Source organism: Coturnix japonica, chromosome 1 (genome assembly GCF_054131305.1).
Source record: "Coturnix japonica strain WE chromosome 1, WE-NBRP24, whole genome shotgun sequence".
Classification (NCBI taxonomy): Eukaryota; Metazoa; Chordata; class Aves; order Galliformes; family Phasianidae; genus Coturnix; species Coturnix japonica.
Window position 1 is genome coordinate 24,010,950 of NC_140663.1, and position 26,787 is coordinate 24,037,736.

The window sequence follows — 26,787 nt, forward strand, 5'->3', positions numbered from 1 at the left end:
ATCCTTAAATGAGTTGGAGATGTACACAGTAAGGCTAATTCTGAGAGCAAGCTAAAGGAAAAGGAAAATTAATTTATTTGCAAAAAAACCTATTCTTAGATCACAGAAGAGTCATTATACATGCAGGTAACACAGCACCTACCAAAAACAACAGACACAAAAAAAAAGGTTTACAGTTTCCTCCACATGTAAAATGAGAAAAGAGGCTGCTTTACCAAAATCACCCCATCAGAACATGAGAGGGCTACTGATTGGTTAAAAAATGAACTCTCAGCTTGGCATCCATTTACACTAGAGTCTAACGCATGAGTAATTGTTTCCACGAATCCCTGTTTTGTTGCTGTTAATTGCAAAGCTTAAGATTTACACAAATTTCTCCTAGAATCTTTAGTTACAGATTGTATTAAAATCTAGTAAGCTTCTTAAAGCAGCAGTTTCAGTCTTAAGGACGTACATGTTTTTCTAGAGTCCAATTTATATGAGTGGCATACTTCATATTAAATCAATAAAGGGCACATACACACTTGAAAAAACCCCCACAAATTTAACTGTTTGTCGGTCTTTGCTATCAAAGTTCTTCTCCCAAAGAAGTTCTTCTCTTTTTAACTTCTTCAGCCATCTCAGATTTACATGGTTCTGAATCGACATGTACATTGATTGCCCTCCCTGTTCTGCTCTGGGATATACTCTAAAAGCAGTAGAGAAGGGAGATACCAAACACCTCACATATTATTGATACATATACACTTATACAAAAGAGATCACTGGTACAATAACTATATGTTAAGTGATTAAAGAGATGTTTAACAAAAAGATGGTTACAGTGATAAAGGAGATCACTGACTCCAGCAGATATGAGAAAAGGGTGTATGCTACTATAGACGTCAGTGGAAACTGCAGTATATAATAAGAAAAGCACTGCCTGTAACCATTACCACAGCCAAAATGTACTACAAAGTATTATGAATGAACTTTCAATAAATCAAACTGTTCTACGATAACCATGAGAAAGTTACATTCTCTCTGTTTCCTATTGCCTAACCGTGAATACTGAATTAATTTAAACCCAACGTAATTCCAAGGTTAAATGAAATATCATTCAAGTTCATTTAAATACAATAACAACAAAAAACCAACCTACTTGTCAAGCTTCTCCTGTAATACAGCCAAGAACTCATAGCAATTCACAATGTTATCTGGCAGCCCAATGTTAAAAGCATGCTCTCTTGCCATATGATTGAGAAGGACAGATCTACAAAAGACATTCAAAAAGAACATTATGTATTTACGAATACACATGAGAATTATGCAGTTAGTGACTTGAAATATGACAACTGCTCTAAAAATGCAAAGTCAACACTGAATAAACAATAACAGTGTTGCTGCCACAGCTAGAAAAGAAACAAATGAGAAGTATTCAATTTCAGATCTACTGTATGTTCAGTGACATTTCAACTGGCTAATTTGCACACATACCATATAATCTTTTTAATGAAAATTACAACACAGTTTTATTTTGACCCTCACTTAGCAAATCTCATTTATTAATTTGAATAAGCAAATTGCATGTGTCGAACAATGGTCTTAAGAAACATTCTAAAAAGCCATTTGTTAGTTTCTTCTATGTTGGTTAACGAAACAGTTTCTTGGGTGACATCCTTCTATAGCAATGTTGCTTCATGCAGCACTAGCAACACAAAAAGCACTCAAAAGTGTTCATGAACTAACATAATGAACATTAAAGTAAGATATTCTTCTAATAGAAGTGCACTGGTTAATTACTTTGGTGTCAGACGTCTCTATTCATCAGCCTCAGCCTTTAGGGACTAGAGAAAAATCCAAGCACAGACATTGCTGAACCTTCCTCTTGTGACAGTCCAAGTGCAATTTTCAAACCACTGTTTGTCAGACCCAAGAGTAAGCAGGAAGCAACGTTCTTGGATGCTGAATGATCTGAAGTTCACTACATCTGTCAGTAAAGAGAATAGGACTCTCGCTCCAAATTGGGAAAATCTGTAGGGACACAACCACAGGTTCTTCTGTCTTTTCAGACTACCAGAGCTACCCATGCAGTCAGACATTCAGGGACAATACTCATTTCCTCCAGTTGAAACTGTGTATAAATAAGTAAATAGACCTTCTGCTTGTACTTGACCGGTGCTGCAGACCACTCCATTCTCACTCCATTTTTCCTTTTTCATTCTAGCTTTAAACATCATTCAACCAGTGTGAATTTAAACAGGAAAATGTGTTTAGATAAGTGTATTTTTTTTAACCAACCATGCTGGCTTAAACAGGTCTCCTGGACACCAAAACTACTGCTGAAAAACTCTCTCTTTAGAATGGTTTTGTTCTCAACTCCAACTTACCATATAATTACACAAAGTTGTACTGGAATAATTTAAGGACTGAGAAGTGGGAAGCGTCCACTTAAAATAGTAGCTGAAAGAAATACGTAAACAATAACCCCAAAATAATTCTAGGCTATGACTCCTACCATTAGGCATTAACTGGCTTGACAACGTTAAAATCATAAACAAAGAAGATGAGCAGATAAACTAAAAGCAAACAGTTCAATAAACAAACCTATTTCCTGTGAATTCCTCATCACAGAACATACACGTGCCATGAAAGCTTGTGTCATATCTCTCTCGTTGTTGCTGCTCTAGAATTTCTCTCTATGAAAAACAAAACAAAACAGATACAATTATTCAGATAAAAAATAACAATCATTTTATCATCTAAGTATTATACCTCCTTATACTTAATGGTACCAATGACCATACAAAATGAAAATCTGCTGACAGAAACCTGAGGTAAGTATTGGAAGAGGGGGAATTTCCTCACAAAATAAACAGCAGTTCTTCCAAATGCAATGTGTGCTCCAGTGAAGTTCCAGTAAAATACTCCAAGTATTATGCAAGTTCTGTGGTAGGAAATATAACTCACGGAGATATTTTTCGCAGCTGTTTAAATGATTATTTACATAACATAACACTTCATTGTCTCTTCTTAAGTTCGGATTTATCCTTGCTATCAGGGAGCAAGTTTCTGGGTAACCACATAAGCCTCAGTGGAATGATAATGTTCCTTTTACACATCTAATCACAGGCAGACTACTAGACCTCTTCCTGACAAAGAATGATGACAAAGGGTGGTGGTTTCTGCAAGGAGCTGTGGCAAGCAATAAACTCATACAAAAGGAGAAGCTGATTAATCTCCTTTACCACTAACCTTGTTTAACTTAGAGCAATTGGCCAGACACTTGACCTGACTGACAACACCTGACCACAATTCTCCTAACAATAACAAAATCACACAGCAAGTGACACATTTCTACTGAGGAGTTACCACACACTTCAGATGGAAAGGCCTCGATCATTTGGGACATGAGGGAGTCAGTGCTTGGATTACTCCAGCCTAACAGTACACTGCCTTGTGCTTGTGTTTTACGAACTGACAACTAATGCGTTTATTTCCTGTGCTATGCAGACACGCTACTGTCTGCTCTCCAATGTTTGGGATCCTGACTGAATTTTTTAGGAGATTTTCTCAATCTCTTTATCTCCTTAAAGCCCGCAATAGTGAGGCTTTGTGTTTCTGACCTACCTCTTCAGTACTATTTTGCGTGTAAATTCACACTAAGCTCTGGACAGCAGGTAAACTCCACAGCAGATAGAAAAATAAATTAAAAGAGAAAAGTTTATATAACTTATAAAACTTGAATAATATATAAACTTATAAGTTTATATAACTTGCAGAACACGCTAGAAACAGTCTATAAGGAAATCAAAAGATATCACACACAACCTGAGTGTTAGGACAGCACCTTACTCACCCATTAATGCCATTTTATCACAACTTAGTAATCGTACTCTACTGTGAGAGAAGAAGTGTTCTACAATACTTGACACTTGGCTGCATAAACGTTGATTCCCGCTTCCTACGAACTGCTCATTGGAGCCCTGGGGAGCTTCGATTCACAGCTGTGCCTGAGGGGGAATGAGAAGAGCACTGCGTCCTTCAGTCAGATGCTGCTCCTCTTACTCCGCTCTTCAGCCTTCTGGTTTCCCCCTACATGAGCATGCCTGGCAGCTAAGAGGCCTTGTCTAACACAGCACCACTGCTTTACAGATGGTCCTGGTGGAATTTAAAAACTATTTTCCAATGTAGACACTCCTTTTATCATTTGTTCATATCATTCATTGCTAGCGGGTACTTTCTAAGACAGAAATCAATTCTGGCACTTGCAGAGGTGAGGAATTGAAAGCAGTGGCTCAAATCAAGTACAGAACTATTCTCTAATGACACTCCCAAACACCCTTAAAGGCCATTACTGGTACTTTGACGGTATAGCAAGTAGAGTTTTGCATAAAACTTCTATGGTCTTTCTAATCAAAGATGCTCACGTTCAAAATTTAAACCAAATTTAAACTCAAATTGTGAGGCAGGAAATGAACAATTTACTTTATCTACCTACACCAGTTTCTAAATCTCTAGAACTGTTAGCATTACTCCTTTGTTATATTAGGAAAAAAACCATAAACATTTCAGCTATGAGGATTTTCCAGAAGTTTTTAGGACACCGTTTCTTATCAAAATGTCAGAGAATAAGAGGACAAAGTTACTAAAGGAAAAGTTGAACAGATAACAAACTGAACATACGTTAATTTTATTTTCCCACAATGAATAAGAGCTGAGTACAGACAGATACACCAAAACATTAGAACAGTAAGTGACTCAAATGCCAGAGTCTGACTTCAGGCAATTAGCGTACAATATTGATACTGTTTGATGAATAATTCCTGATGCCCATCTCTTTTTATCTTTTCTCAGCAGTTCTGTCAGCTATTCATTTTTCCATCTTCCCATCATACTGTGTGATACACTAAAAAAAATGCATTACTTCAATGAAGATTGTCAAACTACTTGTGAAGCAGCCATTAATCTAATTCCATTTTTTCTCTGTGGGCACAAACTCTTCTACAGTTCACAGTTATATAGGAATGCCGCGTTGCAACACCAGAGGCCCAGGTTCGAATCCCCCTGTGGCGCAAGTGGTAGAAGTGCCGCTCTGCTACACAGAGGCTCAAATCCTGGGGGGTTGGACTCGATGATCTCTAAGGTCCCTTCCAACCCGCACGAGACTATTATCTACTATCAATTATCTATTATTATCTATTAACCAATCCAGACAAATTATAAGATCATATCTCTGCTGTGTTTTAACTAAAAGAACCAAGCAAGAAGAACATGGTAAGGATGTACAAGTGTTCATAGCAGGACAATCATTTTTAAATATATCACCACTCTAAGCTGTTAATATGAAATAAATTCGATCATTTGCATGAAAATTTGTAACCTGGAGTCTAAAAAATGCCGCACACATTCTGACGCTCAGTCTGAGGTTATGAGGAGTTCAGTCTTGCTCCTGGGAAGTGACAATTTAAAATGTTCCTGAAAAATGTGCCTGTTTCTCTCACTGGAAGCAATATTTTGGATGAAATTACCATTTTTTTTTTCACTTCTGTGCTTAAGCACTATGCATCAGCAAGAGTTTACACTCATAGTCAGAGATCAGAAATGAATAGTTAAGCTAGTAAGCACTTTTCCCTAAACAATTATTTTGTTTCTTGTCTGTATTCAAAATACATTCAAGACATACCTTCACAAGGTAAGACTGGGAACCAGCTCCATCAGAACCAAAAGCCAGGGACTCAGGACAGTTAGTTTCAAGACACATAAGACTCTTCTGATCCTGCTACCTCTCTCTCCATCTTATACTGTAACTGAGATGCTAAATTGTTTTACTTCACTGCTTGCAGAGCACTGCATTTTAGCATACAATTCTTTACTAACAAACAATTTACCTTTCAAATGCGTAGCTCTGGTCTATTACATAGAACAACTATTCACAGTGAGCACTCTGCTCAAGCTTTGCTGCTCGTGTGCAACCTTAAGAAACTGGTGGTCTGCCTGTTTCTTCCAAGTACATCAGTTGCTCTGACAAAAAACATTACTTCTTTCTCTAAAATTCTGTGTCTTTTGTAAACACAGCACTTCTGAGAGGTAAGATAATAAGCAGGAAGTACTTCTTTAGATTACACCTAGAGATAGATTACATCGCAGTTTGGGACCAGATCATGCAGTGAGCTATGGCTGCAAAGAGATGAGAACTTACTGTTCCTCAGTCCAGGAACCACTTGCAAAGTGGAAGACTGGAATCTGAAATTCAGCCTGTAAAATGGAACCAGCAGTAAAATCTTTTACTGCCCTGAACCTTGACAAGACAATCTAAAGACTATGGTCCAAAGACTGAAGCATACACAGCTTTATGCAAGTATTTCAGTACTGGGTTGGATTAGGGAAAAACTGCTCTGAGGTATCAGGATTCTTGTTGGAATCTGTCTTGTTATAAGCTATGCAATACCTGAGGAAGTAGTTTGTCTGAAGTTGCTTCTTTGAAGAGGAAACTTCCCAATGGTTTGAATGTGAAGCACTCAAACATCTGAATCAGCAGAGTCCTGCTGCACTGAACATGTTGCCACACTCCCTGCTCCAAAAAATGCAAAATTACAAGCCCCACTCTTTGCTGTTACGATAACTGACTCATTAATACTACTGAAATCAGACTGTCTGCATGGGAAATAGGATACTGCAAGAGGCAGCAAGTGGGTGTGAATTTGGATCTGAATAACAACAGAGACAATAAGAACACATATTTTATCAAGCCCTCCTAGGTGATCTCTCAAATACACAGTGTGGGTCTTTAGTTCTAGTTTCTTCCAATTTAAGTAAGAGTTACACTTCCCTGCTGTGTGTTCAGAGAAATTAGCTATCGCTGTAGGCAAAGGAACCGGGAGAAACAGATTCTGGTTTGAAAAAAAACTGACACAACAAAATAAAAGAATCCTGCTGACATATCACAAGAAGCTGCTTATATACTTTACTGCCAATGGAAAAATACCCACAAAACCAACAGTACAGCACTCAGTAACAAATACTGGGACTGGTGAGACCTGAGACTCTGAACACTTGCCAAGTCTGACAATTATATATACCTGCAGGATAAACGATCCTTAGAGAAAGAGAATTAAATTTGTTTTTGTGCCTACAGTTCTCTCAAAGATTGGCTGATGAGTTCCAGGTTGTGCCTGTGGCTGCTAAGTAATAAAACAAACAAACAAACAAACAAAAAAGGAATTATAAAGAACTATGGTGTCAGAAACTTTTAATAAAGACATGCCATCATAGCTGTCTATCAACAACCTGCACCCTAACTTCTATATTCATCTTCTCTCCTTACTGATCTCTGAGTTCGACTCTGCCACTTCAAACATTACTCTCTTGCCTCCTGAGTACAGAAAAAGAAGTTCTGTAATCATTACTGAGTCTTCGTCAATGGTATCTCGTGCAAGGTGCCTTTTCTTTAACATTATCAGACACACCTGAAGGATAAGTGCTTCAGGAAGGAGCTTAAGGTACAAGGAAATACCATGTATTTGTCAGGATAGGACCTCCAGCCCAGAGAACATTCAACACCTTTGAAATCAGCTGTCGTACCAACAACATAAACACATTTGCTGACTACTTCACACGCTTTCCCTTACAATGCAGTGAATTTGAAAATTCATACATAGTCCTGGAGCTCCATAAATGGAGCCCTGCTGGCTGGACAGACAGAACTGCATATCAAAGACTAAGAAATGAAGGATGATGTCATGGAAATCTGCTTCTGGGAAAGAGATGAAACAACAGGGCAATGATCTACCATCATCTTAGAGAGGCTGTCCCCCTGTGGTTGAAATTGAGAGTATTCAAGTTTATGGTACAGGCAGAACACTCAGGTTGGCATTTATGATTTTACTTCAGTACTGTCAGAATGTTACCACAAAACTCTGCAAAAGGAGAACAAAGTAGGAAAGGAAACGAGCAGCATCTTCCTGAATCTTTTTGGCTGAGTTCAAGGCAGAGGTGTATGACAGCAACATGTATGTATGTATAGCAGTATGTTCTGGAGAGGAATGAATAGCTGTAAAAACAGTAACAAAATAGGGAGCTTTTAAGAATATCATCATATGGCAAGGGAAACACAGACCTCTTGGCAAAAAAGGGAAGGAGCATCTTAGGACACCAGCTTGTCAGCTAAGTGGGGGGATTTTTAGACTTGGTCTGAAAGGACAGCAACAAAAACCCAGAGAGAAATAAGAGTTGTGATCTACCAGGAAACCAGGTCGTTGGGAAAAAATGGTGGTGGTGGTGGTGGTGGGGAAAGAACGTAAGGAAAACAAGTTGGATAATGCCAGATCCTAGGCAAATTAAAATTAAAAAATATAGTACAAAGACTGAACTATAACTTAATTGGCATAATTACTGGTGAGTCTCAGGACTGTAATACGGATGTTACAAATTTGTTGTGAAATCTCTGAGGCACATTCTCCTGACTTGCTTTATATGGCAAGCTGCCTCTCCGAAATAGGCAAAATGTCTTTTTAATTCCTTACACCCTAGATTCCAGCCTTGACTGCAGAGCTCAAGTTCTAAATAACCAGTGGCAAAGACTAATTAATTGGAATAGCTGTAAGGGACTACCTCCTTAGCTCCACTACTTGTTCTCAGATGCTTCCTCTTGTCTCTTCCTGAGTTGAGTTACATGCTGAACAGGTAGAAGCTAGAACCTATGCTTCAAGAGCCCATAATCAGTGACGGAACAGATTACTCAGGTCATTTTGAAGGGTACTGTGACACTGATGCGGAAGACATTCTTACTGCTTGTTCAAGAAGCTGACAATTTGAAAAGAGAGTAAGATCTTCAGGATATGCTAAAAACTAAATAACTATGCAAAGATGATGGAAAGGAAAAAGAAGGATAAATTGCAGTAGATGTATACCATAGGCTGAAATAATATGTAGGCTGAACTATACACTGAACTACTACTAAGCTGAAGCTGGAGGTAAAGTTTTTTTTAAACTAAGAGGAAAGAAAGAAGATTAAGTCAGGATAGCACAGTAAAATGCAGTAGCAGAAAACATCACCCCCCTCATCCATTAGAAGTAAACAGCAAATAAAAGCAGCAAACTTCCTTATTCCTTAAAGTAGTAAGAGACCAGCTATAGACAAAAATAGGAATGCCTACAATTCCTAGGATAAGTCTTTGCAGGAAAGGTTAATTACATCAAGACCATTAACAAAACTTATTTAAAACAAAAGAAGCAGATAAACAAAACCAAAAAAGGGTTTTACGCTCAATGTTGTATATATTCAAATCTTACGGAATATACAGAAGAGTCATGAAATTAAATAAAACAATTTCTTCAAAAAGAACAATGTTCTTCAAAAGCCTGTGGAGGATGGGCAAAGTTCCAAAGGACCTGAGAGAAGTCATTAAATACAGAACTTCAAACAGGGAAAGAGGACCAACAGAACTTCAACTTTGTAGGTACTGACATGCTACCGCTACTGTTAACTGCTCTGTAAGCCCTTCAGGTGGTGGAATAGGCCATATCAGACCAGCACCTCAATCTCTTTCAGTGCATACCTTCAGCTTCTTGAAACTTATCCCAGTTTAAGCTAGTGAAAAAATAGTGAAATAGAAGCAACTCATCCTAGGAAACCTGTACAGCTCTGTATTTTAAACACCTCTTTGTCCCTCCTCCACTTCTTGTGAAGACTGCTATACAGGGTGGAAGTGCAGCCTCTTCAGCTAAAACTACCAGCCACGTGACAGAAGAGTGGATATAAACATGACGGCAGCACAAGGTCCTCGTTGTGGTAGGAAGCGTAAATTTTCAAAAAATAGGTTTGGGGTTTTTACTTTTTAGAGAAAAATCTTAAAGAGAAGCTCAAGAACCTATAATGAAACTGCCTTTCCTACTATCTTGAGTTTGGTCTCCAAGACTGCCTTGCCTGTTTCCACTACTGATCTTCACAACCAGTAATTCTTTGTTAAAACCGTGTTTTTGCAAAAGACCATATCTGTTTTTTATTACGTACCCTTGTCAGCTATTTTAGTGAGCTGCACTCTAACCCAGATAGCCTCATTCCTTGGTCTCTCTCAATACATCACAGTCACCATAATGTCTCGGCATGACATCCACCTTGGCTAGCTCCCCTGCTGCAATGCAGCCTAAAATACTCCTATACTGGTGCTTTAGCTAGCACATTTTAAAGATAGCATTTGTCCTTGTTTGAGCCTACTGTCGGAGACAGCAGTCAGGGTTCAAAGACTGCAGAAAAATCACCAGCAGTTTTGTGGTTCTGGTCATTATTCTGTGCAACTCACATGAGCCCACTTGCCAGCTCACTCTTCATTGCTAGACTTGTCTAGAGATAAAAGGCTTTGCAAAGCAAAATAAGTATTTAACTTGCAAGTCAACACTCAGACTTCAGCAAAGGAAATAAAATACTAAACAGACTTTAATGCCTTAACTAAACCTGTGAATCCTTTAGCTGCAACTATAGCAGGAGCTTGATTTCAGAAAAACTTTCTGTAAAAACTCAAGATACAATTCTGATACCTAAAGCAGTATTTATAGTAAAGGTTATTTCACACCATAGTAAGAATGTGTAACTCTTTCTTTTATAACTTAATTAGGTGGCAAACAAAAGCAGCAGTTGCTTTAGGCGAAAGCCTTGCACATCACAGGCTCACAGAATTGTAGGAGTTCAAAGGGATCTTAAGACTTCATCAAATCCAACACCCTGTGAAAGCAGAGTCCCTGCAGCAGGTCACACAGGTAGGCATCCGGGTAGGTCTTGAATATCTCCAGATAAGGAGACTCCACAACCTCTATGGGCAGCCTGTTACAATGCTCCATCACTCTGACAGTAAAGTTCTTACCTGCACTACTGCAGAACTTCCTGTGTTCCAGTTTCTGCCTGTTGCCCCTTGTTTTATTGTTGCTTGCCACTGAAACAAGTGTGTCCCCATTGACCTGACTCACACACTTTAGATATTTATAAACAGTTATGAGATGCCTTCTCAGCCTTCCCTTTTCCAGACTGAAGAGTCCCATGTATAGGAGATGCTCCAGGCCCTCAATAATCTTTGTCATCCTTCACTGGACTGTCTTTTTAACTTGGGAGCCCAGAAATGGACACAATATTCCAGATGTGGCCACACTAGTGTAGAGTAGATGGAGAGGATCACCTCTCTCAACCTGCTGGCCATGTATCTTTTAACGCACCCCAGCATACTACTGGCCTTCTTGGCCACAAGGGCACACTGCTGGCTCATGGCCAACCTAACACCTAGGTCCTTCTCTGTAGATCTCCTCTCCAGCAGGTCATCCCCTAAGGTATAATGATGCATACAGTAATTTCTCCCCATGTGCAGGACTACACATTTGCTCTTGTTAAACCTCACCAGATTCCTCTCTGCTCAGCAGTCCAGTTTGTCCAGGTCTTGCTGAATGGCACAGACTTCTGGTGTTGTCAGTCACTCTTCCCAGCTTTGTTTCATCAGTAAACTTGCTGAGTGTGTATTCTATCCTTTCATACAGGTCACTGAAGAAGATATTGAACAAGACTGGATCAAGTACTGACCTCTGGGGAACACCACTAGTTACAGGGTGCCATTTAGACCCTGCACCACTGAATATATCTCTTGAGCTCTGCCTGTCAGCCAGTTCTCAGTCCATCTCACTGTTCATTCATCTATCTCACACTTTCTAAGCTTCATTACAAGGATGCTGTGTGAAACAGCATCAAACACCTTGCTGAAGTCAAGCTACCCAGCATCCACTACTCACTCTGCATCTACCCAGCTGCTCATGACATCATAGAAGGTGAGACTGACTGGCCTGTAATTGCTTCTTCTTGCCCTTTTTGAATACCAATGTGATGCTGGCTGTCCTCTAGTCTTCAGGGACCTTTTCTGTTTTCCAAGATGATAGAGAGCAGTTCAGTGGTCACCCATGTTAGATCCCTCAGCTCATGTGGGTGCATACCATCAAGGCCCACGGATTCATGTCCACTGATTTTGGCTAGATGGTCTCTGACTGTACCCTGCTTGACCAAAGGGAAGTCTTCCATTCCTAAGGAGCAGTCTTAGTAGTAAAGACTGCATGAAAAAAGGTGTTCAGTATCTCTGCCTTCTCAGCATCCTGTATTACCAGGAAACCTATCTCATTCAGTAGAGTATTCACATTTCCCTAGTCCTCTTTTTACTACTGACATACTTAGAAAAGCCTTTCTTGTTATCCTTGACTTCCTTTGCCGAATCAAATTCCAAGCTCCTTACTCATCCGTGCATCACAGAAGATTTGCTTTAAATTAATGTAAGGAGCAAAACAGACTTCATAAGTGCATTTCAAACAAGAAGACAAAACAAAACATAACATTGATCAGCAACCTGGACTAAGACTCATGGAAGCTGACAATAGCAGGACACAGGGAAATGGTTTTAAGTTAAAAGAGGGAAGATTTAAGTTGGATGTTAGGGGGAAGTTCTTCACTAGGAGAGTGGTTAGGCCCTGGAACAGGCTGCCCAGGGAGGTTGTGGATGCCCCGTCCTTGGAGGTGTTCAAGGCCAGGTTGGACAGGGCCCTGGGCAACCTGATCTAGTAAATGTGTTTGTTTGGTGGCCCTACTAGACAGTGGAGCTGGAACTATATGATCCTTGAGGTCCCTTCCAACCTGGGTCATTCTGTGATTCTGTGAAGCTGAAGTGAGTGAGAGCTTAAACCAAAGGATCACCCAATCAAAACTGATAACTTCTAAGATACGAGAGATCTGTCCAAAGGACTATGTTGTCATCACCAGGCAAGAACTCCAGAGGGTTTCATGAGGACTCAATAACTGTCAGAAATTATCCTGGCCAGACTTCCTCCCATCATGCATCTTGGTGCACAGGAATGTGTGAGTGTGAATTAAAGCAATTTGAGTCAAAGCACTTGAATGCACAAGAACAACTTGTTTTAATATTTTTTTTAAGTGTTACCTTCCCATTTCACAATATTACACACTGAGTTTTATTTTGCTAACCTCTCTAGATGTAAATGAATACACAACAGATAGTGTGTTAGTGTGCTGCAGATTCTTTCAAGAAGCAGAACATTCAGCACACTCAGCCATTTCTTGTGCTCTGGGCATATTTTCCACTCCTGTGGAACACTGACACACAACCTGTAAATTTATTCCATGGAAAAAATCTATAAACAAGGAGTTTCTGTGCTCTTCTGTAGCAGCTAAGGAAATGAACTAAGAAAAAAAAGCTCACTTTGCAGTTTAACAAAAAATGCTTTAACTTTAAAACACCCTCTGCATTCCCATATATTATACAATGGAACTGTTTACCTTCAAAATGAAGTAAGTGTAATTTCTTACCAGTCTCTTTTGCTGAAGCTGTTCTCTAAGTAATCTGTCTTCTGGCAAGACATCACAAAGAAGAAAATAATTGTCCTGTTCTTCTGTTAAGAGATCAGGAAGTGTAGGTAAGGCACGGGAGCTTGCTGTGGTTTTGAACATTTGTGGTATATAATCAACTGAATCTTGGATGCAATGACTTTTGAAATCTATAAAAGTCAGCTATTTTAATTACATAATTTAGTGAAACATGCTTAAATATTTGTACACAATTACTCAAAAACCTTGCATCGGCCATTATGTGTATGTGTCTGATCTTAAACTGAATTGAATTCACACCATTTATATCGCAGTATAAAGACAAATGTCTTGCATAGGTTCTCCACACTACCACCTTTATTCTCTTTTATGTTGGTTCTTCTGGAGACATAAAGTAATTTTAATCACTGAGATTAGTCACAGTCTGAAGACAGCATGAAAGAAAAATGAAATTACTTTAAACTCTATTTTTCATGTGGGATTTATCACTTATTTTCCAAATAATTACCAATTTGCAGTGGTTATCATTTGGTATAGTCTGCCCTGCCAACGTCACCTTTTACAGTCAGATCACATTTGATCTGCAAGTATATATCACAACAAATTACCTTAAAACTACTTAACCCATAAGAATTACATGAACACTAAAAAAATATTTTGCATATGAAAGTTACTGATTTATTAATGAAAGAATTATGTGGTTAGTGGGCTGAACCATTAATAGTTCTTTCGCCATTTAAAACTTGGTAGATTTCAGACCTCCCCATCTTTTTACACAGAGTCCCATACAAAACAAGACAGAACTCCTGATTTCTGACATATTACATCTCAAAGAGCTCATCATTAAAGTTAACAAAATATTCCCATTATTCCCTGGAATGGCTACTGCTGGATTACAACTGTGGCAAGGCCTGGCCTTCAAGGTGCTTGATCCACATTTTTCAAATTGAGTGGTAGGTGTTAAAATTTCAGCAGCACAATTACTCACGTGTGAGATAAAGGTAATTACAGTCTTCCAAATCATTTCCACATTTTCTAGGACAATTTTCTTAAAAAGCATTTCAATTAAAACACTTTATTTCCACCCATCTCTGGCACTTGCTGCATGCATTTTTCCTCTGAGTTCTCCATGGAGTATTAAAGATGCAGAAAAGCCCTAATGTTCTCCTATCTGATTTTAGGTAAATTATGTATTTCTGTTACAAAACGGGAAGCCAAAGAATCACATTTACCTAGAACAGAAGGTGTGAAGTTCACAACAGGAAATTTATTCCCACATTTTGTAAGTTTTGGTTTACGCCTGAGAAAAACTTCTTTTGTACAGTCAGCCTCTGTCCTTACCATGGACTGTCAAACAGGGCCAGAGCTGTACAGACCTGGTCTTGTGTCAGAGTGCAGAAGATTGCAGGTCCTTTACCCCTATGTGAAGGGATTTTCTCCCAGCATTTCTGGGGCAGTAAGCACAGGAACAGGGGAAAGGCAATGTGACTGTGGCCCTGCTGCAGAGAAGAAGCCAGTAGCACAAGCCAATAGCTTGTGAATCAATAGGAGGGTGAATCTGGGAAGACAGTTCCCTGTGAACGTTCTTCCACATTTCCAGGACAGTCAGAGATAATGTTTGCAGTAGGTACCATGGCCTCTCTAGCCATGATGAGGATCAGCACCGCTTCAATGCCATGATGTGCAACTGACCCCAATTTGGCCAGTTTGGCCTGGAGTTGAGTTAATCCTTAATTAGCACAGTATTGAAGCACGTTGCAATCCTTCAAAAGGGTACAGTTAAATATGCAGTTTTCAGCTGTATTCTGACTTAGTGTGAGTATGCTTCACATTTGACTTCATCAAAGCATGTCATTATCATGTGATCTGGACAAAAGTAAATAAGCAATATACTTACCTAAGGGAGCTTCCGAATTTGTTCTTATCACACTACAGAAGTCTGTGACAGGCTGTTCTGCAAACCTCTTCTTCCAATATAAGATGTATCTTTACAAACAAGGGGGAGGTGATTAGTGAAGAAATAAGAATGAATAAGAATGAGGTTTAACAAACAGCTGATCTGGTCTCATATCTTTCATTCTCTAAATTCTTAGAGATCTTGGTAGAGGGTTTTTTTTTTTTAATTTTGTTTTTGTTTTTTTCCCCTTTAAATCCTCTCAGTACTTTCCCCCTTTAATCTGGTTTTCCAATTCATTAAATTTACTCAGCTTCATTAAACCTGGTCTCAAGTACCCTATCAAAATGAAAGACTTACATTTAGCTTTACATGAACACTGTGACCTATTCATAACTTCAGACAGATATGCCATTCAGGTGCATCTTTACTGAAAAGATATACCACAGAGTACTCTCAAATTCCCAAAATATTGAGGCTGGTGTTCTGTAAGATGCAGGCAAGTATCTGAAACTCAGTAAAAACACCAGCTTGTCAAAAGTGATGTCTTGGCAGGTCTCCCATGGAGTTAGTGAAAGCTGTAGCTTGGCAGACAACTAGGAAGACAGAAAAATGAAGTCCCCGAGCAGCAGGGGGTGGGGTAGCAGGCAGAATAAGGAATGCTCTAAACACATCTTGAAAGTTTAACCCATCAGCAGTTGTTTAAAAGCATGCCTGCAGTATCAGAGTTTGCTATAGCACCATTAACAGACCCCATCAGAGATCAGGCTCCAATTGAAACAGAAACTACTGTGTAACAAAAAAACTCACACTCAGTTCTATGATGAAAGGAGTAAAGCAGCCCTCGTACTTATATTCAGAATTTTATAATAATGATGAATTGGGAACTGCTTAAGTGCATGTTTACATTTATATTTATGACTGGTGCATGACAGTAATCGTGACAGCATTGGTCAGGTAAAGGCTAGCTACTCACTGGCTGCTTCCTACTGACATGCCATCATAAAGACTTCTGGAGTTTTTAGGACATAAATGCGCAACTGAATGGATTTCAAGATGTCACCTAGTCTGACCCCTGCAGTGAAATAAGCAAACACCATTTATACAGACTCATTGTACCATAATTTCTGTGTCACGAAGCTTATAAGCGACTTGCTATCATAACATCACAACTTAAAGAATCGATGCTCAGATAAAGCCAACACCTTGTCACACTTCCAGGTTAAGAGAAAAAGCAGTCAGTGACCTCTATATCATGCATGTGTTGAAAGCTTATTCTTCTCATTTCTACCCCTTCTCTTACTGCCAACTTATGGCTATTTTTCCAAGCTTAAGAAAAAAAAGTTGTACATTAGCATTGCTCTTCCCAGGACCCTTCAGTTCTTGTTATTCTGTCAATAAATGCGTAAGTAAGAGTGGCTGTAACTCAATGCTGAATATATTACGTATACATAATGTTATGCATTTGTATTTCTTTCCCTTAGTCTCCACACTTCAGTTAAACACCTTAGAATATACTTGTCTTTTTGTTCACAGTATCAGACTTATTTGCTAATAACTGGTGCAGCAAAGAAGACATGCTTCAGAATAACAGCTCCATGACTTCACATCCTGGGGCCATTTTCTATAACATCTGGATACCTTCCAATTGCATTAACAGCCAAAATAAATAAATAAAATAAAAAAAAACCCTAAATTGGCATTTTCTTGAAGAGGTGGTTTTAAAATACATTTTTAGTAACCCAGAATAATCCCCCAAGCACACTTAAGCTGGCATTCCATTACTGAGCAGTTCTGATCCCTTTATTTATTTGAGGAAAACAGCATTATCTCTGAAGAACACTGAATTCTTGTTCTGCTGCTTTCAGCACAAAACCAAACAAAAACGAGCATCAGTCTTCAATTTAAAGCAATGTTAAACTCATGCGTCGGACTAAGGATTTATATGGTTTTTATCTTCCCAAATTTCACCCTAATATTTAATTTTTTTTCATCTTGAAGATTAGACACAAATCACTGTCTTTGGCTGAGTAACTTGTCAGGGAAGGCCTACCAGAAAACTCCTCCTAGTTAAGAAATCAGCCGCCTAACATCTAAACACTGCAATAGAGCTAGCTACAAATTGGTAGGTACTGTCTAGCTTACTGACAGCACCATACATCCTTGTGTGTGGAAGCAAAATGCCAAACAAGTGTCCAGTCTCTGAAATCACAAGCCAGCTGGGGCTGTGCCAGCTACTGCAGGACATTATAAGAAAGCAAGCCAAATGTGATCCTGCTGAGGTGATCAGTGACACAGCTGTAGGAGTCACAGTTACGTGTTGATCACAGACCTGTGAAGTACAGTTAAGGATTAAATGTGATTTCTGTGGGGAAATACTGGCATCCCTAAGACAGGGCACCCCAGAACATGGAAGCTCGTGCTGAGCAGCTTCTGTACACCATACAGCTTTAGGACATCATATAGTGGTAGAAATAATCCTTTCCTATGCAAATAAGACAAAGAAATGGAAGAGTTGACTGTCTGGAGTGCGCTTTATGAAATAAACAGCTCTCTAGCTTGCTGGTCAGTAACAAGAGCTGAGAAGTCCCTAGGATATGACAAAGAATTTCTAATGGAGGAATTGCCCTGTGTTGTAGCCATACAACAAACTACTGTAAAACAAATATTTTAGAAAGACAATCTCTTGTTTTCTGCAGCTTTATATACTATCACACACACATCTAGTATAAGCAGTACATCCCATACCTTTTAAAATCTGCAACCAGTTTCACATCTGCAATGACAAGCTTGTGTTCAATTATCATGTGCTTCAGGAGCTGGTTTTGTTCTGCTAAGACATAGCATTCTTCACAGAAAATGCAAGGCACAGAGGGAGAACTTTCTACAGCAGCAACACCATCGGGACATGCTGGACTTTCTGGTAGAGATAGAGGCTCCAAAATACACTCTGTATTTAAGACAAATTGAAAAAATAATTGAATTAGTTTTGACTAAGTGACAAATTTTCAGTTGCAGTGTGTGCTGGCTGCTGCCTGAGGTAAGCAGGAGCTGCTGGGAGCCACAAGGGGAAGAGGGTACAAAAACATAGAAAAACCAGTTTCTTCAGTTCTATGGTGCTTTCGTGGAACACAAAATCTGCCCTGCACAACTGTTAAGGCTTCTACTCATGCCATATGAAAATATAAAACACTCTGGTAAGGCAGTGTGTTGGTAGAAGACTGCTGGGTGTGATACACTGAATTCCATTTACCTGGTAAAACTGCACAGCACGGAGCGATGGTACTGCACAACACACGGTTACCTGCAGCAATACAGCTGCTCCTGACATTTCTCTTCTGCCAGCTTTACCTGCACTTCAGCCTATTCTCTTTCCCCCAGACATTTCTTTATCACACTGGGATTGTATAAATTGTTCCAATTTTTCCTATTTTAAGAACAGCAGCTGCTACTCTCAATGACACAGCAATCCTATCAAAAGGGTCAGCATTTCTAAGCAAAACTTTTTAGCTGCAAGATTCTCGGGTATTGCATTCTTACAGTATTGGTTTATAGCCTGAAGCATCATTAAAATGTGTTTACAGTGAAAAGTAGAGCAACTTAATTTCTCTTGCATTTGCTGACTCTTAACAACGCCAAGTGAACTAAGCAGATACTCTGCCAGCCAGTTCAGCTCTGCCCTATAAGCACCTGGAATGCTTTCTGCTCATTTTAGGTGTAGATCTCTTGCAGTGACCTATTTGAACATTCAGAAGTCCAAATAATCAAAAGCCTGTCTGCCTCATCAAATTGACTTTTGAGAGACAGGTGCGTAAGGCAGGAATTTGTGTGTGACACAGACAAGGAGCTGATGCAGTTACTCAGCATGAGTACTAGCCAGAAGCAATTGTTTGAACCTGAGGAATTGGACTTGGAGGACAGATCTGTTAATCCTTCAGTGCAGAGGTGAGTGACAGCAGGAATAAACCGGGGTGAAATATTGATGCCCAAAGAGTGTGGCTAATACTGAAAGAGAATTACTTAAATATTGACTGCTGGACCAGTGTGGCAACTGAAGAAGCTTACACAATTTATTTCAAAGCTTATGCAATTTATTTCAAAGGCACTTACAGGAGGAGGCGAAGTAAAAAAGAATCCCTGAAAATACCTTTGTGCTCATCTGCTGCAAGAGAACGCTGAACAAGAGGATAAATGCACAGAGCAGAACAAAGGCCACAGCCTTTAGCACAGAAGTTAATGGATTAGTACATAACACGAACATCAAAATAGAACATAAAAATCTACTCGCATTATCAAAATCTCTGAAAAAAGCAGCTAATTTTGCTACGTTTTAAGCTGAGTGGCCACAGGTACTGGAGAAAAGCTGCTGAACTCTGAAGAACAGATGAGAGCTTAGCAGGGAGGGAGGGCACTGGGATGCACTTCTCACATGCAGTCACAGGAAAATGAGAGAAAAGCTGTAAGCTTCTCACAGAATCTCCTGTCATGACATTGACTTCACAGGGTTAGATTAAGCATCCACCCAGTGCCAGTAGCCTGTCTGACGGTAGCAGGAAGCAAATGCCTTGGGAAAATGGGTAAAAACAACAGTGATCACACAGACAGCAGAATCTCACAGAAATATGAGGGTGAGGAGTTTAAGCTATGTCTGTGCCTTGGTCTAACAGCACTTAGCAGATTTTTCTTTCACAGATTTGTTTCAGCACTTATGGAGTGTGTCTTTCTGTTAGCACCTATCCAAACCGGTAGTAGCACTTCACATTCTCCTCATGGCCATTCACTCCCTGCTGCCCTTGTTCAGCCCTTTGCCTGTTCTACTCCACTCTCTTTATGTGGGGGGAGGAGTGAGAAAACAAGAATGGAAGAAGATGGATTTCTGAATCAGCACAACCTCTGCTCAGTCTCTTCTCTATTTCTTTTCTTTTCCAAGCAAGTTACTTGCTTTTAGGATCATTCTTGACCATTCAGTTTTCAGAGTTTCAGAAACATGTATCACTTATTAACATACATGACAGTGGACATGCCCTTTGTATTCACACCCAAGTGTATGATTCCTCATTTGTTAACAATGAAGAGCATTTTTGTTGTTTAGTTCATTCAAATACCAGGAGATTCTTCTGCAGTGCTTCAGTTGGCCCTGCTGCTTGTAACTTGAAAAATAAAAGAACAGCAAAATGCATCATGCAATTCCCTTCTTATTTGTGCCTGTGGTGAACAGCACAGCACACGGTTCTCTGTAAAACCCCTCCATCAAGTTTCTGCCAAATCATCCCTTCACCTCTGAGTTTTCCTATTCTACCTAATGCAAAACCAGCATGTCTGTTATGTAAGTAGATTTGAAGACTTCAAGCCAAGTCCACCTTATTCAGGAGCTGAGAAAACCCCTCTCATTTACAGAATTGACAGCTGACAGCTGACATCATGTTGTTCAACCTTTAGCAGTGACAGATAAAACTGTAGTCTTTTACAGCTAATTCAGAGCTAAAAATGTAAATTACTAGAAATAAAAGACTCCAGGAATATATTCTCTGAAAACAAAGACTAAAAGCTATACCCAACTCTTAAGGGAAAAATAAAATGAATACTTTAAAGACATTTGACAATGAGCCAATATAGAAAAGGATTTGGAGTTCACAAATTACTTTCAAAACTGGAAGAGGCCCTACTTTTTGTTACAGGTGTGCATATGATACTAGTAAGACAACCCTGCTTCCTGCACACTGCACACTCTATCACTTTAACAGCAATAAAGGAAAATGGAAGAGGGCTGCCCACTAGAGAAGTTACATGGCTTTATTTTAAGTGTTGTTAACTACAGACTAGTTAACCTTCACAGCTAATGAAGCAACAAGCTCAAAATGGATTCATTTTCCTTACTGGAACATTTTTAGTTTTAAATATAGTTGTTCCTATCTCAAAACTAATGTTGGTTTGCACATTAAGTAAACGTTGTGCCCACAAAGGCATAATAAAGACGTTTGCAATACAGGCAATGTACTCTATCTGCACAATCACATGCAATTATCACAAAGCAATATGCCATGCAATTTTATAGCCAATACAATAGATCTGAATAGCAGAAAGAAAACCAAGGAAAGATCTGTGCATTTAAAGGTCACTTGTGAGAGATGTTTCTAGGAGCTGGTTTAACCACCAAGGAATGGGATGCCTTGCTATCCCATCTTCCCGCACCTGATCCTGCCACTGCTAACTACCACATCTGACCCATTGCTTGTGATGTCTCCTACACTTGCCAGGTCCCTTGCTGACTTGACTCAGCTCTGTAACCAAACACAACTACCCACTTCTTTATGCTCAGAGTCCAGTAAAGGCATGAGCAAGCTAAAAAGCATGTAGCTCGAAACACTGAGCTGAATCAGGACCTTTCTGCTCTCATGGTGGCAAGCTGCTTAACAGCCTTAGCTGTTCTATGTAACTGTGCCATAAGCATGCCTTATAAAGTTTACGAGATTCCTTGAAAAGCATTACACACAAAGGAAAGGAAGTACTACAGTTTTATGGCTGTGCTTCTTAACAGTAACATTTGGCATAGGATGCAAAACCTACTGCTCTCAGTGCAGGCACACCTGAGTCACCAAATGCACTAACGTCTGTCCTGCTCCGCTCTTTCTGGTTGCACATCAGAGCGGCACATATTAACTGCATGTGGGGAAAGGTTCAATGCTGCTGGATGAAACACAGCTAGACAGTGTTCTGATCAATAACAAAGCTCCACTGTTCTTATGGCTAAACAACATGGCTTGAACCTGGGCTGGATTCAAGTGCCAGGGAGCAGCAGATACCTGCAGGAGGCACTCAGCAACCCAGGGAGGAGCTCCAAAATGAGACTGCTGGAAATGCTGAACTCAGACCCTTCCTTGGGAAGCTTTGCCACTGGAAAAAGAGGAATGACACTTCTGGGACTAGCAGGCTAGTGTAACTAGGAAAGAAGAAATCAAACTTCTTCTATGAAGATTAAGCATATTTTTTTTTTATTAGATGAAGAATACAGAGTAAATTCAAGACTGTGAGTATTCTAAGAAATTAAATGATGACAGAGGAATTTGTGCAAATTGACTTAATGCAGAGATTTTGACGTTTCAGGTAATTTCTTGCAATTTATGGCACAACAAAAGGGCTTCAAGTTGAAGAGCATATTATGTAAATACAATCATGTACAGTATATATTTGTAAGCCCACTGCTAGTAATGCAAGGACAATGAAACAAAATAAGAACATCTGCTGGAATGTTAAGTGTCTTTCTAATTAAATCCAGTAGCTGAATGAATCAAGTCATTACCAAGTCTGGTTTATTATCTCATTAATACTGCTGGTTAATATTAGGTGGAGATTAGCAAGAGAACTTTAAATGATCTTAAACCAAAAATGAATGTAACGAAGATACAGAGGCAAATAAATGAATCTAAACAATTAGTAAAAAATGGAAGGTTTTAGACACGCAAAGAACAAAGGGGAGCAAAAATGACAGGAAAACAAAAGGCGCAGAGCAGACCTGGCACACTGTAACAACAGCACAGCAGATGCCTACTGGAAGGCAGAAAGGCTGAGCACCCTCCCCCAAGCTTACACTGATTACACGGCAAAACTATTTAGTTCCCAAAGTAATCGGCCCCCCCACATTAGGGAGTTGAGCTGTATTCTTTAGTTCAGTTCTGCACAAAACAGTGCAGCATTCGAAATTCTAGAAAGAGTAGGTGCAAAGCTTTGTCTGGTATTCAAGCTTTCTTGAGCTGTGATAGAGTATTAAGAAGCACTGGTTTGCCACTTGAAACAGACACATGACAGCCTCCCTGTTCTGCAACCTTGGCACCGCAAGATGTATTTGCTGGCACTACAGCATCCCCTAATTTGTGGTTGTATTCTTGGAAGCGATTTTTTACTGATTACAGGATTTTTCCATTGTTTCCAGAAGTATGAAAGCTGGATGACTAATGACTTGCCAAATAAACAGTATTCAAAAACAAAACTCAGAATAAAGGAAATAAACCACCCTGTCATCATCCTCACGAATGCTACATGCAAATATGTGCCTTAACGAATGAAGAATCAATACCCATAACAATTTCCTCGCTTCATGTATTAAAGCACTCAAGTGCTTGTATTAAGTTCAATAATCACTCAGTCTTAGTTCATGAGGAGTTATTTAGCTATTACTTCTGCTTGTTAACACACTATTGATGATATTTGGTTAAAATGCCCATGTGCTGTAGGAGACAACGCGTCCTGTGGCTTCCCCCAAGATCAGTCAGCCTCAGCTCTGTGCGTTTTTTCATTGAATGCAAATGAGCACTTCAAAAGCGTACTTAATCATACAGCTAAACCTTGCCAGTTTTACAGAAACTGTATAGATTCTGTAGCATTCACTGTCTGGGAATATGAGATTTTTACTCCAGTAGAATGACAGCTCTATGAAAAAGCTGTATGTTACCAAATCCCAGTATCACAGGATTGAGTTTCTATAGAGCAGGTGTCTGCTGGGAGCTGGAACTAACAGAAATACAACTGTGCTAAATAGCCATATTTAACAGGGCTGCTCTGTCGGGGAGCTTAGGATGTTGCAGTTTCATTAGCATTAACAAGTGTTGCTATGGGTACCGGCGTAGAGGCATCGGAATACAAGTGAATAGAAGAAGTGGGAAAGTGATTAATAAAAATGTGAAGTGTTGGAATTTTAATAAAACAGAACCAATCTGCCTGCCAGGGAGATATGTTTAAATAATAGACTACACGATTACCTAGTTCACCAACAGGTATATGCCAGTGTTGGTCATCTCTCTGCTTAAGCCCAGCAAGACAAAACCCTGCATGAATAACAAAAAACCAGCACAGCAAAAGCACTCCACTCACACTGAGAGGGACACACACACATGTGTGCAGACATAGATGAAAGTGACCCTAATAAGTATTCATAACAATATTAAGATGTTAATATGCCATTTATAAATATTTAACACATTACAGACAAATTCTGTGCAAGCTCAGAGCCACGTAATGCCTTATTTCTGGGTGAACAGCACGGACTGAGTTTGGCTTAACTAAATGTTTGATACCTTTGTCACAAACAGGAAATAACATTTATATTTGATTCAGAAAGAATTTTTGAACATTTCTCTTATATCCTTTAGAGCTACCCCGATTTCTTAGCACAGCTGTTTAGCAAAACTAGTACCATTTCTGTTTGCAGAATACTTATAGGGTGAAATGGGAGCGCCACTTCAGTATCTGTGTTTGTTAGACAAATAAAATGCAAAGCCAATTCCTACTCATAGCAAAACAAGGAATAAAATAGCAAAAAAATGTAAGTTTACCTAATTTTTCCATCTTTTCTGAACTGCAGCTGCAATAATTCTTACAAGTGACAACCCATGTGATGATTACTGACAGAACTTCTGCTTTGCTGTTTCATCGGTGAAGGTTGTTTTCTGGACTCTTCCTACAGCAGACATCTCAGTGGTTTCAGTAACACCTTCAGAGTATCTCCCAAGTCCTAATGCATCTACTCCTCCTGCCATTCAATAAGTTCTTCCCAACTCCTTTGGAGATGCTTTAGGATTTAGTCTCACCTATGGGTGCTGCTGTAGGCTTGCAGAACAGGTCACAGCTATTATGAGCTGCACTGTGAAGGGAACACCATTTTTCATTACTCTCACTGCTAAAATGCCTTCTAGAACTTCAGCATGCCTGCCTTCCGTAGCTATTGCAGTAGCTTTCTTTCTATCCCACTCTGCCTGCTCTCTCCTGGATTGCCCTTACCAAAGTCTTCCTTCTCTGCAGCCCTAACGCCTTCAGCACTCAAGTCTGTGGGAAATCAAGTTCAGTTTAATTCCCTCGTGCAATTTTCCACAAACCATAATTCTCATTTACTTCCACTCCACCTTCTGCTCCTTATTCACAACTCAGAAGCACAGAAGCAGCACACGTATGAGTTGCACCACCAGCCATCATCCTCCAGCTTTCTCCTTCCAAGAATACTTGTTTATTTTTACCCTTGCTATATGATCTCCTCAAAGCTTTTCCTTTCCTGAATTATGGCCTTGGATGCAGTTTGCAGTGAGAACTCTGTGGTTAGTTCTACAAACATTTATCTCTGCAAACACTGTGCTCACGTGAAGGATCTCATTCAGCGGGCTATTGTTATTCACCTCAATGCACTGGCAAGATGAGAACTGCAGATCTTAAATACACAGTGACTATTGTAATATCTACACAGAACACTATGCCCGTGCTTCTTTTTTTCTTCTTTTCTTAATAAGAAAAGCAATAAAGCAAATCAGGACGACTAAGGTGATAATCAATACTCAGTGATCTCCCCTGACATATCCTCTGTCCTTAAATGTTAAACTTCCAAAATTGATATAAAAATGGATATTTATTAGTGACTTCAATTTATATGAATTGTTATACTGATTCCAGGCTGTAGACAACAATAAGATACTTAAACAAAGAAGGTATTTTTGAAGTAAATTAAGTAAGTTGTACTGACCTAAAGCATATTGATTTGAAGTAAATTAGATTGATTATATTGTTTAGTGTGATTATAAGGTAGGTATGGAGAGTTGAGATCCAAGTTAGATATCAGGATTAAGAAGCAATGATTAAAACTCACCTTACTATCTTGAAAGGTTACCAAGGTAATTATGCAGCTTGAGACTCTGAATGTAAAGTTCCCAAGAAGAGAAGGACAATATCCAACAGAAGAACTTGCAATGGAAGGACAGAGGCGATCGTTCTCGTTTTTGTTTTGCTCTCATCAGCTAACTAATAACAAGTACCAGATTCTTTTTTTTCTGTTTAGCTTGCTATTAAGTATATCAAGAGATATAAAAGGCATTATAATCAATTATTAAACACTGTTTTAGAGCTGAGATATAAAGATTAAATTTCAGTTTTTTCCACATGAAAAATTTAGTGCCTGCAAATCTTACCATTGCCATTTTAATACACAGATACACAGACTTCTGTGAAAACATTAACAAGTTTGAAATTAGACCTGCTTTAGTTTCTCTTTAATGCAATTGTGACCTTAGCTCTTAGGAAAAGAGGGGGTCTTAACAGTATGTTCTGTATGGATTGCTGCAACTGATTTTTCCCATGCCTTTAACAACTGCTGCACTGAGACTAGTATTTCTTATGTCAGCACTGCTATATATGAGGTGTTAACCACTTCACTTTGTACTATTTTGTTCCTGTTACTTAGTAGACATCAATAAATGTTAATTACAAGAATTTTCCTCACCTTTTCACCTTTTAATTGTCTTATTCTTCTAACAGGATTCAGTTTCCAAGAACATGTTTGTCATATACAGATTCAGGTTTTTTTTTCCTCCTGGTGTTAAAAGATCTTCCTAGTGATCCTTGTCAATTACTGCTTTCCTTTCTGCAGTTAAAGGCAAGGCTGTGTGATTTTCCTTTAAAAATTTAAAACCTCTTTTCAACATTCCTATGAGATACTGCCACGTGATTATGATTGGAATTTTTACCCTGATCCTGACTAAATTGTTTGCACTGCAGAGTTTCTAACTCTTTT

General features: G+C 39.1%; 1 protein-coding gene across 2 annotated transcripts in view; it reads right to left on the reverse strand.

Moving 5' to 3' along the window:
- The window catches only part of ZNF277 (zinc finger protein 277), a 46,686-nt gene that overhangs the window by 9,435 nt on the left and 10,464 nt on the right, over positions 1–26,787 (reverse strand). Inside the window, exons 2-7 of one of the 2 annotated variants that reach the window (XM_085513739.1) lie at positions 17,988–18,189; positions 15,243–15,331; positions 13,328–13,410; positions 11,367–11,506; positions 2,587–2,678; positions 1,142–1,252 (exon numbers count right to left, since the gene is read on the reverse strand). In XM_085513739.1, the coding sequence (XP_085369865.1) occupies positions 1,142–1,252; positions 2,587–2,618 (143 nt within the window). In that variant the 5' untranslated portion in view covers positions 2,619–2,678; positions 11,367–11,506; positions 13,328–13,410; positions 15,243–15,331; positions 17,988–18,189. The remainder of the gene's footprint in view (positions 1–1,141; positions 1,253–2,586; positions 2,679–11,366; positions 11,507–13,327; positions 13,411–15,242; positions 15,332–17,987; positions 18,190–26,787) is intronic. The other variant, XM_015854068.2, reaches the window with a different exon arrangement.